Source organism: Condylura cristata, unplaced genomic scaffold (assembly GCF_000260355.1).
Source record: "Condylura cristata isolate star-nosed mole 26May11 unplaced genomic scaffold, ConCri1.0 scaffold00015, whole genome shotgun sequence".
Taxonomy (NCBI): domain Eukaryota; kingdom Metazoa; phylum Chordata; class Mammalia; order Eulipotyphla; family Talpidae; genus Condylura; species Condylura cristata.
In genome coordinates this window covers 23,738,707-23,756,472 of record NW_004567116.1, presented here as the reverse complement: position 1 = coordinate 23,756,472, position 17,766 = coordinate 23,738,707, and the positions used below count along the sequence as shown (strand labels likewise).

The window sequence follows — 17,766 nt, the reverse complement described above, 5'->3', positions numbered from 1 at the left end:
GATTTAATGTAGACACTACTTAAAAACACTTGAATTTAAATTTATTGATAGGTAAGAGTATTTGCTGCTATACTAATAAACATTTACATAATTAAAACTTACATTTCTAAAGATGCTAGAAAATATTTTCACCTTTATTTAGTATGATATAAATGATATTTAGTATGATATAGTTTCATCTTTATTTAGTATGCTATATGTTATAGTATAATACACTTTAGTACCTAGATCTATAGTATAAAATATTGAGATATAATAGTTAATAATTACTCTGTTTTAGATATTGTGCTAAATTATACTCCTCTATCTCATTCATTGCTTAATTGTCATCAATGATTTTTTTGAATATGATTGATTAGCCTGATATGCCTGATCCTGGAAAAGTCACTTAACATGTGACACGATGCTATAGGTATGTTTTGAAGCTATTTTATTCCTTTGTAAAAGGTATTTTTAGGAAAACTGGAAACAAAACATTACTTTTTTATTAGTATTTCCTAAGATAATAATGTCAAGGAAAAGGTTTGTTTTTTAATTTTATAGGCTGATTTTTTTTTTGAGGATGTAAAATGGAGAATCATACAATTACTTTTTAATTTGTCATTTGATTTGCTCATGAATCCATGATAGATTTGACATACAAAAGCTGTTTTAAATTGATAGCTGAATTGAGGAAGTGAAAAACACAATAATGATGCCTCCTACATATTACATTGTCTTGTGTTGCCTACCTTATTGTTTATTTTCAGGGAAATTTTAACTTCCACAGAATTTATCCTCTCACTTCTAGTACTTACATAATCCTCAAGCCATATTAATAAATTAATTCAGGGATTATTAAAATTGGTTCATTCATAGTTGGCTATTTACTTCTTATTGACAATTTGATCAGCCTACTGACTGGAGTTTTGACACCATCAAAAAAATGCCTGACGGGCCCTCCCTGGTGGCGCAGCGGGTTAAAGCACTGCACTAAGAAACTTAAGCCACTTCCCCATGAGTTCGATCCCCACCTGCCCCGGAGGAGATCCACATGGTGCGGCAGACCTCTCCTGACCCGCCCGCTGCTCCCCTCAGCAGTGTACTTCATCAATCTGCCTGTTCTGCTCACCACTCTGTCCCTGGTGAATCCCCTCACCCTCTGCATCTCTGGCCTGTACCCCAGTTCTGTATGAATAAATAAATAAATCTTTTAAAAAAAAATGCCTGAGGTTCCCAGAGTTTTGGCCACTTGCTTCACACAGCTTTCACTGAATTTGAGAGTTATCAGCAGGGCCTTAAAAACCATCCCTCTTTAGCTTTTTTGGTAGGGCTTCCACCTTCACTCTAAATTCCTATTCATTATTTTGTGTCAGGGACAATATAAAAACAAAGTCCAAATCAGAAAAAGTTGATCATTTAGACAGCAAGACTGATTTTCATGTGTTTGTTTCTGTTTGTTTTGTTTTTTTTGTGTGACATTTTGTGTTGTTCTCTGTTTGAAATTAGTGCCTGTGAGATGATGCAGTTCATATGTTGCATTGCACTAATGTGGATTTAATATGACAACAGTTGTGAAGTCAGTATCATTCTAGTCAGAATCAACTAGACTAGTGGTACATTTGAAATTGGAGGTAGGAAGTAAATATTTTAAGCCCTTTCACAAATGAGTATTTTTTGGCTTCCCCCATTAGATTTTGTGATGACTCACTGAGGTTCAGCTAGAAATAAAATTTGTATCACCAATAATGGAAAAATTCTATAATTCAGTTTTGCTATAACCAGTTATATTTTAGTGAGCATTGTTGATGGTATTAGGACTTGTTTTACAAGCTTTAAAAGGTGCCGCTTTATACAGTAAATCATTTGTGTCTATTAAAGCTAAATGAAATTAAAGACTTTTACATTTATTTTTTTTATTATTATTTACTATACTCTTCCCCAAAATTCCACTCTAGTATCAGTGAAGTCAATATTGCCCCTACCATGGTCTTTGGATAGAAGGAGTCGAAGTTAAGAGGATAAGATAACCATGGTGACTTGAATTATTGTGAAATTCTATATTTAGGATTAAAAGATATTTCTATTAAAATATTCTATTCTTTCCATTTAAAAAATGTGTTTTTTCTTAAATGTTATGAAGGAGTTATCAATAAACTAGTTTTCTTATATGAGGATATTAAGAAATGTAGAGAACGACCTTAATGTGATATTTTCCCAAACATTTACTGTCTTAATTAGGTGCTGTATGTTATAGCATCCTTAAAAAAATCTTTCATTTTGATTTTAAAAATGAGTACTATAAATCTTCTTCGCTCAACAAATGGAAGTATGACTTGTCAACATTTCTGAATGTGTCAAAAGCAATTGGTAAAGCAAGCTTATTAAACAGTCATTTTATGTAAGAATAGAAATCTCAATGCCAATATTCTAACATTTTTTTAATGGATGAAACTGGCTGCTGACATATATTGGTACATATTTATAAATTCCAGCCAGTTGAAAATGTTATTTTCTAAACTATCATTTAATCAGACTTAATTAGAAGAGGATGTTAAGTTTTAGGTTCTCATTTCACATTGTTTGCAGGATCACAAAGAACTGGTGTATAATTATTCTTGTTTATTGCATTGTCTCTGCCCAAAACACTGAAGTTAGACATGGGAATTTAAAAAATTCAATCTTTGCTTCATAGTCTCCTTTGTTCTGTATGTTTTTAAATATCTACCAAATATCTATAATGATAATTATATATGTTTCAAGTATTGACTCACTAATATTAACTAATTGCAAGAAAATAATTTCAGGGTGAAATTTACCCATGGTAAGATTTCCTAAGACTCATAATTTTTGGAAAGGAAGTTAGGCAAAGAGTTTTGAAAGCTGCTTTAAGACTTTAATAGATCTTAGTAGACAGTGACCATGGGGTAGAGTAGTTTCTGTGGGTGGAAACTAGCACTTTGATTGGGAGCATTAGATTAATTTGGGGGGGGGGTCATTGACAAGTCTGTTCACTTTAGAGCTGCTTTACATTCCTATTGTAAAGTTGCCCACCTGTGTCTTGTCTTTCAGTCCTCCACAAACAACCCAGAGAGGTGTGTCTCTGTTTGCTAGAGCTTGGCCGGATTGCAGCCAGGTAGGTCAAATTACTGTTACTGTCAAGACAGGGACTAATAAACATCTAAGCATTGGGTCACTTGCTGGCCTTTTATTGCAGGTGTGTAACCTAGGTATTGAGGAGATACTTCCTCAAATATTATCACTACTGACACCTACAGAGTAGCTGTTTAAACAGAAAGCAAGCCACCAATATTCTTAACATCATCATCTTCACAAAACCAGTATCTCTAAGAATTTGCTGATATTCCTTTAATCAAATACATTCCTTTCTACAATTTCTTAGGGAGGGAGGAGACCCTTGTGAATAGTTTCCCTATTGAAAAATCTGTTCCCATTACTCTCCCTATTTAATCTTTAACAATTTTCAGCCTCCTCTTTTGTTACATTTTTTTCTCATTTTCTCCCCTTTAACAACTCATTCCTTAGCTCTTTTAGTTTCTACTTGTGAGTGGGATATAGTTTTTAATAGATTCTCCATGGTGTGATTAGAGAAAGAATATTCTTAAATAGAGACATCTTTGGACTATTTTTCTATGGAAATGAAAACAAGAAGTAATTGTAGAAATCATAATCACAGCTAAATAAGCAAAGGAAGAGGCTTTACTAGCTGAGCTGACTTACTACTTCTTTATTATCTTGCAAACCATTAAATAGGTTTCTGACAGTTCTTTGAAGCCCAAAGAAGTAAAAAATGCAGATACTAATGTGAGAAGTCTGGAAGCAAAATTAAAATTGAAAATTAGTTTTTTTTTTTCATCTAGATCTGGTTATGTTTTATGTTTGCGATCACTTGAACCTACATGATAAAATAAACTGACTCTGGATAGAATTTCTTAGATAAATTTATTTTTAAAATCAAGAAAAAGTAAATACAACATGTATACTTCAGCAAATTAGAATAAAACTTTCTGCCAATGAGTATATCTTTTTTATTTCATAGAAAATTAACCTGTAATCAGAAGTAACTCTAAGTTCTTTAAAACATCATAATTGAGGGCCCTCCCTGGTGGCACATTGGGTCAAAGCGCAGCACTGCAAAGCTAGCAGTGGCTGCTTCTACGCTTTTTCGATCCTCAGCCCTGTAAGTGACCCACATGGCACACCAGACCTCTCTTGATATTTTCGCTGCTCCCCTTAACATTGTACTTGTCCATCTACCTGTTCTGTTACCCACTCTGTCTCTGGTGAATCCTCTCACCCCCTCTGCCCTATACCCCTGTTCTGTGTGCATAAATAAATAAATAAATCATTTTTAAAAATCATAATTGACATAGTCTTCACAAACAAATCTCACTACAAAAACTGAATGCAAGAAAAATTGCTTTAATAAGAAAATATATATTAAATATGATTGAATCTCTATGCAAGAAGGAGTAAAAAATATCAATTTGAGATATCTGGAGGTTTTCTGACTGTCTCCCATACCATTCCCACATGGAAAGACTACTGGAAAGGGTTCCCTAAGCTTTCAGTTGCATGTCTACTCCTCAGGCAAATTTTGAATTTCTAGTTGCCCTTTCAGTGCTGCCACTTTCTTGGGTTCTGTAAAGGAGCAACATACAGGTATCTGTTGCTTCTTGAATTCTGCCAGACCCCTCCCTTACCAGTTCTGGGTCTGCTGGCCTAAAGACAAAGCATGGAGTCAAAGAAATACCAAAGACTCAAAATAAATCCTTTATGAAAGGGGAAGTTAAAAATATAGGGGGTAGACCCCATGTTTATTGCTGTTTTATTTACAATAGGAAAGATATGGAATCAACCCAAATGCCCCAAAATAGACTGGATTAAAAAGATGTGGTACATATACATGATGGAATATTACTTGGCAATCAAAAAGATAAACTCATGCCTTTTGCAGCAACATGGATGGAGCTGGAAGGGATCATGCTTAGTGAAATAAGCCAGAAAGAAAAAGAAAAATACTGGATGGTTTCACTCATAGCAGAAGCATAAAGGACCAGGGGGGGAAATAATAATAATAATGAATAACTACATACCAGAGACATTTTGCAGGTGTGGAGTGGGGAATGGGATCAAAAATGGGGGCATGGGAGGAAATGCATAGGACTATGGTGATGGCATATGGGTGATTTAGTGATGGCAAGCCCATAGGGATTACAACTGAGATGGAAAAATGCACAAAATGATATAAAAATAAACTATATATATATATGGAGGGTAGAATAAAATCTCCATAAGTGATATGCTGTTATTGAAATATTGGGTAATAAGAAACATGAGAATTCTAGAGTTGCTACTTAACAGATTAGGCAGAAAACTTTTTGATAGCAGTTTGTCTTAATTATTCTAGTAGAATATTCTAAAATGACAGATTCCGTTTTGTTGCTTTAATGATCTGAAATTGGGACTCAAATAGCCAACATGATTATGAAAGCTAGAGCACAGAGGTAGAAAGAGAATTTTACCTCCAGAATTACCTAGGATTGTCATTTTCCTCTTGTTTATTTTGTCTGTTTTCTGGATTTATTTTATTTTGTGTAACTACTTCTTTGTTATACGGATACTGTGACTCAGAAACATACTAGCTGTGATGGAAGACATGCTACCCAATGATAAAAGCCCTATAGAAATCACTTTTCCTCCAGCCCTGTCTTGCATAAAATGCCCTTTACAATAGTGGATAACATAGAAAACAAATTAAAATCTTGGTTAATGAAGGGGACTAATACTGGCTTTGCCAGTTTCAATGTGATGCACTATTTGAGGAATTTTATGCATCGATTTTTCCCAAATATTTTAAAGTTGTGCTTTTGGATTTCTCCATTTTTTCTAAACTATTCTATTAAGATAAACTGTACATATTTAATGTGTACAACTTGATAGTGTGGAGATATGTATACATCTGTGAAACCAATAAAACAGTCTATGGCATAAACATATCCATGACTTCCAAAAATTTTCTCTAAACTTTTTTATTATTATTGCCATCATATTTTATTGATAAGAATGGGCGTCTCCATTTCTAATCACACTTATGACCTTTTGACTTGAAAGCAGTGATTTTCATGTTACAAAAATGTTACCAATTCATAATCACATTACAAAAATATTGCTAATTGCACAAAAATATTACCTAAGAATTTAGATAAGCTTTATACTATTCAATTTGTAAAATTGCTTTCTGTTTTGCTCACCTATGTGAGTTGTGGCAAGTATTACACATTTATACTGAAAAAGAAAAAAATATGCAAAGAGTTTATTCAGGATGTTACTTTAGTTGTGTGCAGCATAAAGTTAAAAATAATCGAATGCCAAATGGATAAATTGAACATTTAAATACTGACTTAAGTTTCTCTCTGTACACATTTGAAGATATTTTATTTTAATGGAATTTCAATTGTGTTTTATAAACAGCAATCCAGTGAACCCAAGTTCTATTGTCTTAGCCTTGTGTTGAAACATACTAACTAAAAGAGGGAAATTCATCTCCCTGATCTAATTTAACTCCTTACTTTTTCTGCAAATATTTTAGATCTATAGCTCCTTATACATGTTCATCCTCCTGCAACTCCACCACCACAGAGAATTACATAAATAATTAAGACAGCTTGAGTGAAAAGTAGAAGTGACTTTGGGGGAGATCTCAAGAATCACAGCACTGATTTGCATGCATAACAGAAGAAATTTGACCATAACGATCTCCCCACTATGAGTTTTGTGTTTTTTATCTCCAGTAGATGATGGTTTTTATATTAGATTCTAAGCAATTACCTCTCAAAAATCACATAAATGTCAGCTTAAAAGTGTCAAAATCACTTTGGAAATGTTCCCAAAAATGTTTCTGATTCTCTGCCACGTTTCCTGCCTGGGAACACTCAGCAGTACTTGTCTGAGAGCTGTGGGCTGCTCTGAGATGGGAGAATGAGACCACTTATTTTTGTTCTCATGGGTAAAACTTCCTTTTGTTTTCAACTAAATAGAGTTATCATCACTGGAGAGTGAAATCACTCCATTAATATTTAAGAAACTGTGTCAGTTTCTGAATCTAAAATATGCTTGTTTGGCTTCTGAAAAGCAAAACACAGCACAAGCAGATCAATAAAATCTCAAAGATTGTTGTAATGATATTGCTGAAAAAGTCACATGCATTCAACATTTGTACAAACCATAATTTTAAGACTATTTTTGATATTTTGTATGAGGAACATAATCAATAATCAAACTTCACAGTGGATTTGCATGTCCTTTTTGTGGAAGTCTTTGATGTTGAACAAAAGTTATAGCCATTTTGAAATATACTTTGTGGATATTTTTCATAGTCTCCCATTTCAGTCCATAATCTGATGAATACATACTTTAAAGAAAAATATTTTTATACAAGACTTCCATGTGGCTCAAATTGATATTTTTACTCCTTGTTGACTGGAGATTCAATAACATTTAATATATATTTTTTAATTAAAGCAATTTCTTGTGTTCAGTTTTTGCAGTGAGGTAAGATTAATACCTTCACAGTTTGTGAAGTTTACATTACTTTGAAGTTTTAAAGGACTTAGGGTTACTCAGCTTGATGGACTCAGACTACTCAAAAAACTTAACTCTAATCAGGGGAGGGAAGAGCACAGGACTATGATGAAAATTCATAGGTGATGTGGAGAATTATGGGGACTACACCTGAAGAGAGAAATCAAATACTGTGCAGAAGTGAATGCCAATACAAGAAAATAAATAAGTTTGAGTTCTAAAAAAGAAAAAAAAAGGATAAATAAAAAGAAAAAAGAGAATAGACGTCTCCCAGCACAGAGAGCTCTTTGCACACAGCCTCACTAATGCTAACTATTCTCATCCCTTTTGAAAAAAAGTCTAGAAAGCATGTGGAGTAAATGGAATTTTTTTTTCAAAAAAAATAATAAAACACTTGATTCTCAGAACTAAAAATATCACAGGTTTCGATAGCCTTTGATGTTAACATTTTCCAAATCTAAATCTTTATTTTGCTTGAAAACAGAATAATAATGTAGTAACAAATGCCTAAAGAGTGACATCCTGTATTTCTGAATCATATAGTATACAAGGTATAAACCAATATTGTCCTAATAAAATGTTAATTAATTTAAACAACAATAAAGATGAGACAAAAATTATTTTACAAGAATCAATAAACCATGTTTAAAAATGCATTAACAAGCCGGAGTTTCTAAAATTTGTTCTTCTAAGCTTAATAAGATAGGCCCCAGATGTGTTGTTTGTCTGTTTGAAAACTTTAGTTGGAGTAAATATTCTGTTCAGAACTCAATTATTTCATCAAATCAATCTCAAATGTTTTGTGTCATGTGCCAGAAAATGAGAAGTCCATTTCTAGCTCCCCTCAAACCTTTTTTTTTTTAAAAAAGATTTATTTATTTATTCATCTAGAACTGGGGTACAGGCCAGAGATGCGGAGGATGAGAGACAGAGACAGAGCGCGGAACAGAACAGGCAGATCCACGAAGTCCACTGCTGAGGGGAGCAGCAGGTGGGTCAGGAGAGGTCTGCCACACCAGGTGGATCACCTCTGGGGGTGGGGATCGAACTCATGGGGAAGTGGCTTTAGCTTCTTAGTGCTGTGCTTTAACCCACTGCGCCACTAGGGAGGGCTCTCAAACCGTTTTTCTAGCACTTTCTTTATTCTTTTATGAGATAAAACAATCTATCCTGGTCCTTTCAGTAGCCACCCTGCTTCTTACCACCAGGAAAACAGAGGTGAAGATTTGCTTTGGGTTGGTTCAGCTTTCTCACTGTCTTTACTTTGTCCCTTATTCAGTTTGAGAGCCACACTGTTCTCTTGTCCCCAAATTTCTAAAAACTTGTAAAGTAGAAAACAGTATAAATTTGTGAAAACCTTATGGACAAATAGAAGTGTTCAGTGGTATAGAGTTAATCATGGAAACCAGAATGAAGCAGCCTCTTGGAGAGCAGAAAAAAAAGACCTATTTGGTGACTAAATTGGCCTGCAGGTGCGGGCTCTGAATCCGAGGGGGAATTTCGTGATTTACAGTCTGTTGACATCTCCAGACAGACAGGAAGCCAATGAATCGTATTTAAGTGTTCATTTCAGGACTGGCTGACTGTACTTTAGGCAGCTTGAAGTATTCAAAAGCCAATATAAGCAGAGATTTGGAGCTTAGGGCTGATTTTCTGTATTCAGTGGCATAGCTAATTTTCAGCATTTACAGATAAAGAAAAATCTCCAGGGCAAGGTTTTCTATGCATGTCTTTGTTACCAATTTCATTCAAATTTAAGCTACTTTGTTTGTGCCATGGAGTTGAGTCTGTTGTTACTCTAATATATTTCTTATTATTTCACTTTGTAAAGCAAATAAACAAAAGCTATGCTATCTGTTCCTGAAAGGTGGCAAGAGTCCACCTATAATTACAGATGAAATCATATTTTCCAATTGACTTGATTTAATCTTTCAAATATGGTGTTTTCACTTATGATTGACTTTTAATTGGCTGTGACTTCTAGTGTGTTAAATTCCTCAAGCCTCACGGTCCAGTTTATGTTATTCTCTTAAGAACATTAAACAGAACAAAATGGTGTATTTTAATGTAATTAGGAATCCAACATGGTTTAGAGGTTTGCCTGCCAAAGTCCATCCTGTGAGTTAGTGGTAATACTGACTTTCTAATTTTTTCTGTGCTCCAGACTGAACTATTTTTGACATGCCACAATTCTAGGAACCTTAACTTGATAGCCTATAGCAAGTTCTGCTGTAAAGTATACATGGATGACTAATAATACAAACAAAAGTAGACTGTTACATTATTTCACTTGGTGGTAGAATATACTGAAAAAATTAAAACTTTGATGAAGGTCTTTTAATGCTGTATTTTCCTAGTCAGGCAACTACTGATGCATCAAATAATGTATCAACAGCAATCTCAGAGGTTATGTCAGACTGTACTAAGCACGTAATCACTATTGTGTAATTCTTTCTAATGATATTAAGGCACAAAAATTAGAATTTCCCAGGCCTCCATGGTGGTCCAGAAGCTGAGTCTTAGCACTATCACCAGAATAACTTGAGTTTGATCCCTTGGCCAGGGAGCTGACCTACATGGCACAGCAGACCTCTCCTGTCTTGCCCCACTGCTCCCCTCAGCTGTGTTTTTCAGTAAATGTATTTCAGTAAATCTTCCTGTACTGCTCCCCACTCTGTCCCTGGTGAGTCCCCACTTCCCCTGCACCTCGGGCCTAGACCCCATTTCTTAAAAAAAAAAAAAAATAGAATTTCCATTTCCATAAAAATGAGGTTTACAATCCTGTGTACTAAGAAGTTCAGCTAGGCCAGTCACATGGAAGATAGTCCATCCCAGTTGCCTCTGTAACTTTCTTCTCCTCCATCTGCTGCCACAGCTGCACACCACAGCCGGTCATTTTGTTGCTACTTCCTGATGGAAAACAGAATCCTAGAGGTTAAGTGATTTATTAAATTTAAAGAGTAGTTTGGGCCTTCCCTAGTGGCGCAATGGGTTGGGAAGCAGCAATGCCAGCGACTCCATCCGCTTCAGTGCTAATTTAATCCCTGCCCCAGAACTGACCCAAATGGGGCAGATCTCTCCTGGCCCACCCACTGCTCCCCTCAGCAGTGTACTTTGTTGATCTGCCTGCTCTGCTCCCCCCGCTTTGTCTCTGGTGAAGCTTCTCACCGCCCAAGCACCTCTGCCTGTACCCCAGTTCTGTGTGTCTACTAAATAAACAAATAAATCTTTACAAATAAATAAATTTAAAGAGTAGTTTAATGGCACAGTTAGTTCAAGTCTACCTCAAGGAAGAGGTTAAACCAACTTTTATGTGAGTTTTGTTGGGACTTGTGAACAGAAATGAGATGCTGGATAGAGTTCTCCACAATTAATAAGTATTGGAAGGTAAAGAAAAATACATATTTTAGTGTGGGACACAGCTTAACATCTTCTAGAAGAATTTTTGAAGTGGGGGAGAGCATTATGAACTACATAAAATGTCTACATATTTTATGAAAATGATAGGAACCAAAAACAATGAAACCCACTTTTTTTTCCCCTCTGGGAAGCAGCAATCATTATTATATAAAAATACAAGATTTTTTTTTTCATTCAAATAATATTAAATACCTACTGTGTGCTAGAATCTATGTATGCTGGGGGTCAGACAGAGGTGTCTGTTACAAAATTTGCTGTCTATTATATGTTTCAACTAATTCCCATTAAATAGGTCATATGTATAAAAGGTTAGAAATATGATAATTGGTATCTATTTCTTTTAACTAATGATTAATATAACTAAAAATTATCCCATCTTCTGAAGGCAATCTCAAAAGAGTAATTGCTCAGTTGAATCATGCCAGCTTAAACTGCTTTCTACTGAATTCTAGTAGTTCTTCTGCTCTGTGATACATATCATTCCACCTTTACCATCTATTTTCTGGAAAAAAAAAATAAGAGAGAGAGAAACTGATAAAAAGAGAGGCAGATGGGAAGTCAAATATCACTTTGATAACCAGTAAGATCCTAGTTGGTAGACAGGCTTGGTATTTTAACTGAGTACAGAATTAGGCCAATTATCTCTTTAATTATAAACAGAGATGATAGAGATGATGTTCCTGGGGAGGCCTCCATGTAGGCAGGAGGAGAGTGGACTGAGTCAAGCACAATCAGTTTGCTCTCATTTTGATAAATCCCTTCATTTTGTTAGAATTGAGTGTGGAACAAAGGAGAAAAGACAGGAATTCAATCAAGTTCCCCCACAAGAACAAAACATCAAAAGCAGGGAAATTGCTTCCCCCTGGAAGTTTATACTGAACACATGTGTAATGATAATAGTTGAAATAGCACATCATTAGGGAAGGAGAGTGACCTAAGTTTACTTTGAGTGATGTTTTAATAAACTTTACACTTTAAAGACACAAGACATTGTCAGCGAATTCATTCTCTGTACTTTTTAAACTATGTATATAATCTTCATAATCTGTTTTTTAATCTCCAACTGATTCTCAGCAAAAAATGATATCAGGTCTGAAGTTAGAAAGCCTGTATTTGTGTTTTTGTCTGGTTCCTGGCTAATTCTAGCCCTTTTCTAGACTTATACTTTTATTTGTAAAAAGAAAGAGTATAACTAGTTAATCCTAGAGGTCTTTCCACTCTCATATTCTGGAATTATCTTTGACTTCTTCCATCAAGATGTAACTGTTATATATTGAAAAATGCAAAACAATTTTAAGTTAAGCCTGAGAAATATATGACTTCAGGAAAGAAGATAACTATATCTGTCTCTTTCTCTGAACCTTTGTGGTATCTGTAATTTACAATACACAATTTTTAAATCTTGTTATTCTAAATTATTTCTATGTTTTTTTTTCTTCATTTCCCTTCCCGGTAATACTATACATGCTTTATTATGTTGATCTTAAGAGCATAACCTAGATACTATAGTCCCACACAGCATAGCTCTGGGCTTGTAGGAAGCGTACAATTAACAGTAAATTTCTTCCCAGTGGAATAATTTAGGAATGTTGATTTGGGGGGATTGCTGTTTTAAAACTTGATTCCAGCTGATTTTCTTTCCATCTTTACAAAGCTTGTGTTCAAAATAGGAACTCAGAGACAGCACAAATACCTAATTAAAGTTAGTCAACCTGAAAGCTGGAGAATAAATTTTATTTTTTTCTTCATGATTCATTAATACATTACATGTGATATTTTTATTTATTTTCAGCTTGTGATTATTTGTTTGTTTATATATGTGCATATTTATATACTGTAGATGTGTTTTTCAGTGCTTAAAGAGCTGCCAATTTAAGCACATTACAATGCCAGAAAAAGGTAAGGTTTCAAAAAGTCAGCAATTTGCTCTGTGCTGTTCACAATCAAATGTGACACATAGTTAAGTGTCTGGTCATTAATTATGCATGTGTGATTTGGTATCTTTTAAAAGGTATGGTGTGGAGCCTCCCGGGTTGATAAAATTAGAAAAAGAGATTGAACAAGAAGAAACACTTTCTGCCCCTTCTCCTTCACCTTCTCCTTCATCAAAATCTTCTGGAAAAAAGAGTACAGGAAATTTACTGGATGATGCAGTAAGTAAAATTAACCAAACTTTATTAGAAGTTTTTAGAACTTTTTAGAAGTTTTAAACTTTTTAGAACTTCAAAACTTGCCCTATACAACCTCTTCTCAGTCTATACAGTTTCTTCTTGGTCTAAACTTTAGTTTAACTTCACTGAAATTCATATTAAAATCCTATGATTTTAGAATCTTATGACTTTTTTGTAATCCTATGATTCATCTTGAGATTCAAAAACTGAGTTATTTAAAACAAAGTGTCAAGTCTGTTGAATATATCTATTACAGCATAGTAAGTCAACCTCTTAAAAACTTCTTGAAGACACATAGTTTGTCATTAGTTTTCGGTTTCTCTGCTCACACAGAAGAAATCTGAGGCAAGAGATCTTGAAGCTTGCCAAAGACTGGACTGCTAACATACTGCAGAGAAGATAACTGGCTTCTCAGCTCGCCCTCTAGGGGTCGGAATCTATCAATGTTTCTCAAATGCTCTTATCTCTAAAGTAGGCTGCTGATGGAGGAAACTGAAGCCTAGAAGTTGGATCATCTGATGAGGCAAGAGAGGAGTTTAAATTCGCAGCCAGTTTTTTCAGACTTTCTGAGGTCTCAGGTCCCCCTCCTTAGCAGACCCCTTGAGCCATAGTCTGACCAACTAGACAATAATACACCTTCGAGCACAGAAAATAGATTCTGAGTACGATGGCAAGCAGGATGAATTCAAACTCTCCGACTACCTCTGCTACCTGGTAAATAGTTCTTGGTTAAATGTAGTGTGTATGAATATATGTACTCATCTATCATCAACACATACATTCATTTCAAAATGCAAAGAAAATACCTATGTATCATAGAAAATGGCCAGCTCAAAAATTTAGGTTGAAATATGTGTCACCTGTATGGAAAGTGTCCTAGAGAACTAGTATCCACCAAAAAAAGAATGAAGAAATCATGAAGGAAGGCAAAAAATTTCACCGAGTCGTGATATACAATCGTCATCTTTATGGCATCTATGTGACACTTCAGTCAAAGTATAAACATGTTTATCCCGAGAACTACATAGTAAATAAGAGCCAGTTGTAGGCAACTGCTTTGTCAGGTGGCCTACTTGAAGTCTTCCTAGTGAATAATGGCTGTGTGGAATAGCTAAGACTGAAGAGGATGGCAGGTCTCCATTTGACAGTTTCCCTCTCTAAACTCTGAGCTGAAAAGAGCTGGGATAGAGAGTGGTAATGGCGACTGGGAGCATAAAGAGAGATTCACCATCTTTTGCTTTCCTTCATGTCACACTGTATTTTACCTAAAAAATTTAGATTACCAGAACTGTAACAATATGTCTGACCAATTGAGAAATCCCATTTCTGCAAAGGGCAACAAGTTTAATCTCTTAGCCAAAGCTAGTTTAATTTAGTTTTCTTTCGTTTGGTCCACTTACGAATTAAAGAATAGGCAGGGAATTTAATATTATGCCACCTAAAATGATTTTGAGTTCACTGTTCTTCAGGGACAATCTTTAATTCTGTTCTCAAGAACCAACCATGTGCCTTGTCATAATATTTCATATTTATTTTGTATGTAAATTGAATAACATATTGTATTAATAGTAGATAATGATTGTTGCATTTATATGTTGATGAGAACAATTTTTTTCTACTCCTATTTTAGCTTAAGCTTACTTTGGAGTAAGAAGTTCCTTTAGTCTTCCCCTTGTACATGTGTACAAGGGGCTACCACACCAGATCTTGTTCTTTGTCCTCTCAATCATCACTTCCGTTCATTTTCTTTAATATATTACAGCCAGAGTTCTGGCTAGTTTCACATTTAACCTCCTAGTGAGCGAATTTACTGAATCAAATAAACTTTTTCTAGTCCTCAGATTATGAGGTTATGTCTGATGTTACAGTGTTGAACATTCTGTCCTTGAATTCTTTTCCATAAATTTTATTTTAACAGAATTGTCAACCTATGTGCCACTCAGATTTGGCTAAAGCTTTGAGTTCCTTATAGCATCCAGGGAAAAACCAAACTCACTTATTTCACATCAACCCTCCATTGTCTGGCCTATTGTACCCTTGCAGACCTTTTTTGCCCTCTGCCCAAAATTCCTGAAGACATTTTTATACCCTGAGTTTTTCCTCACTTGTTTTTCTTCACCATACTTTGCCTACCCAACTTTTTAGTCTACCTTGAAATACTATTTTACCTTATAAAATTCAGACCTATATAAGTTTTCTCGGTCTATCTCCATCCAGGTAAAAGAGAGGAATCTATCCTTGGCCATGCTTACTGAATGTAGACAATGTAGACAGTTAAAGAAACCCTTTCTCTTTTTTTCTACTTATATGGAATGGCTACATTCAAAGAAAATATGTGTAGCTTTTCAAAGAGAGGAGTGTTGCTACTTGAAGACATTTATAGGTACCTGGAAGAAGCGGCTAGAAAAGTTGGTATGGGATCAAGGGAGAAGAGGGACAGGAGGGAGAAGGTGATAAAACATCTGTGAAAGGGATTTGGAAGAGTTTTACTAACACCCAGTTCAGAAGAAATAGGAAGAGATAGATATCTCTTCAAAAGACAGTTGCTCTGTTACTCTTAGTCTTTGCACACAATGGAGGGAATTTCAGGAGAGCTTAAACCCTCCTTTCAAATTACTGGGTTTTACCTGAATGTAAGAAATATGCAAAGTAGATACTTCTGTACATTTACCAGGTCGAATATTGCATTCTGAAGTTTTTGAGCAGGCCTATCTTATAGAATATGTAATAAAACACTAACACTACCACGTGACAAATGGAAAAGAATTCCATGGCTGAGGGTAGTTTGACTTTATAGTTTACTATATTGTCCCTACCTGAGAATGGCAAAGCGCCTTGGTATATCAAAGGCAGTAGTGAGGTACACAATAAGATTGTGTTTAATCTGGAATTTCCCAAATATTTTAACAACAAAAGTGTCTTACCCTCCTTTATTCTATATTGTATTGAGATATTTGCATTTATTTACATGATGATTTTTCCACAAAAGTGTTTTATTTCAGAGAGTGAGAGAAAAGTAATTTAATTTGAGCCTCACAAATGTCTTAAGTCAGGGCCTCATATGTCAAATATAAAAAGGAAATAGCTCCATGGCAACTGCTTTACATATATGAAGCATATATAACCTCTAGGGAATTGAAATTCATATACTGCAACATGTAGAGGTTAAAAAAAAATAGAGATTGTTTGCAAAGTTCCTGTGTTTAATAGTTTTGACTCTCTCTATTCTGGTGAAGTTATCTCTACCAAAACAAAACAAAACAAAAAAAGGTGGGGAAGAATGGACTGTTGAAAGAAGGGGGAAAAAATAACAGAAGGGAAAAGAAAGAAGAAAGATAAAAGCGATCAAGAGAAGAAGCAGACCTGTGGTAAAAACAACATTGTCTAGTGAACAATTTCAGCCTTCAGTGCCAGTTTTGAAACTTTGTTTTCTCACATTTCCCTGATTTTAACAGAAACTGAGGAAAATTGAAGATAATAATAAGTGACACTTATATGGAGACAATTCCCACCTTCTTTAATCCAACTATCATAAAAGAAACAATGAAGTACATTCACATTAATTTATTCTCCAGATGTGCTGATAGATGATTCAACTGTGATAAAAATGGTGGGGTTGGATTGAGTTCTCCTGTTTGTATTCCCCTGTGTAGAGCTAGTTCCCACACAATGAGTTGAATACAGTTCTAAGAAACCATTCTTACTTTCATCCTCTTCTCCATCAACTTCCTCAGTCTGGGGATGAGAGATAGTATAATTCTGAGTAATCAGGCTCCTCTTGAAATCCCATTTCATCAGAAAACTGGCTGGGTTCCTAGCTGAAGACAGAACACCTGGCCAACTGACTTATCCAAAGGTAATGTAAGAAGCACAGATGTCATCGGCTCTGTTTACTTAATAATCTATTTCCACTACCTACAGTCTGGCTTTGTCTCTTCTATTTCTGCCTCCACTTCACACAAGACTACAAAAAAAACCCTTGATTTTCAAAACTAAGTCCCATTTTGCAAGCTTTGGAATGCATTAGAGGAAGGCAGAATACTTTAAAACATGGTTTTGTATGTTTTACTTTATTTGATACCAACAGATTCTTGGTTTTGTCTATAAATACTTCAAGATGGAAATACTGCCCATATATACTTTTTCTTAGGAGAGGAATCATGGAAACACCAATTTATTGTTTGTTGAATCACTACCTGACAGTAAGCCATACCTGGCATGACCCTTCTAAGTTTGGACCATGTGTTCTATGAAACTGTCTGATTTTCTTATAGATGGATAAAGCCATCTCCTCCCTGTCTCCTTTCTTCTATTACTTCTTTTCTGATGGAAACCCTTGCTGGAGTGATAAGGAAAAGCTATAAATATCTTCAAGCCTTAATAGAAATTAAATATAAAATATACACACACACATTTATACTTTTAAAGAATTTTTATAAATGAATTTTATAATACATATATAGAAATAAGAACACTGAAAATAGCACCCACAAACACACATATTTACTGGTCCTGGTACCCCATTGCTACCTGAGACTGTATTTCTGTGTTATGGAAGGAAATAGCATTATTATTACTCAGTTTTGTTCCA

The 17,766-nt window shown here is 34.9% G+C and overlaps 1 protein-coding gene across 7 annotated transcripts in view; it reads left to right on the top strand.

The window, feature by feature from the left end:
• The window catches only part of GAS2 (growth arrest-specific 2), a 137,372-nt gene that overhangs the window by 74,399 nt on the left and 45,207 nt on the right, over window positions 1-17,766 (top strand). For all 7 annotated transcript variants that reach the window (XM_012725628.1, XM_012725630.1, XM_012725632.1 and 4 more), the window contains 2 exons: window positions 3,052-3,115; window positions 13,016-13,157. In XM_012725628.1, the coding sequence (XP_012581082.1) occupies window positions 3,052-3,115; window positions 13,016-13,157 (206 nt within the window). The remainder of the gene's footprint in view (window positions 1-3,051; window positions 3,116-13,015; window positions 13,158-17,766) is intronic.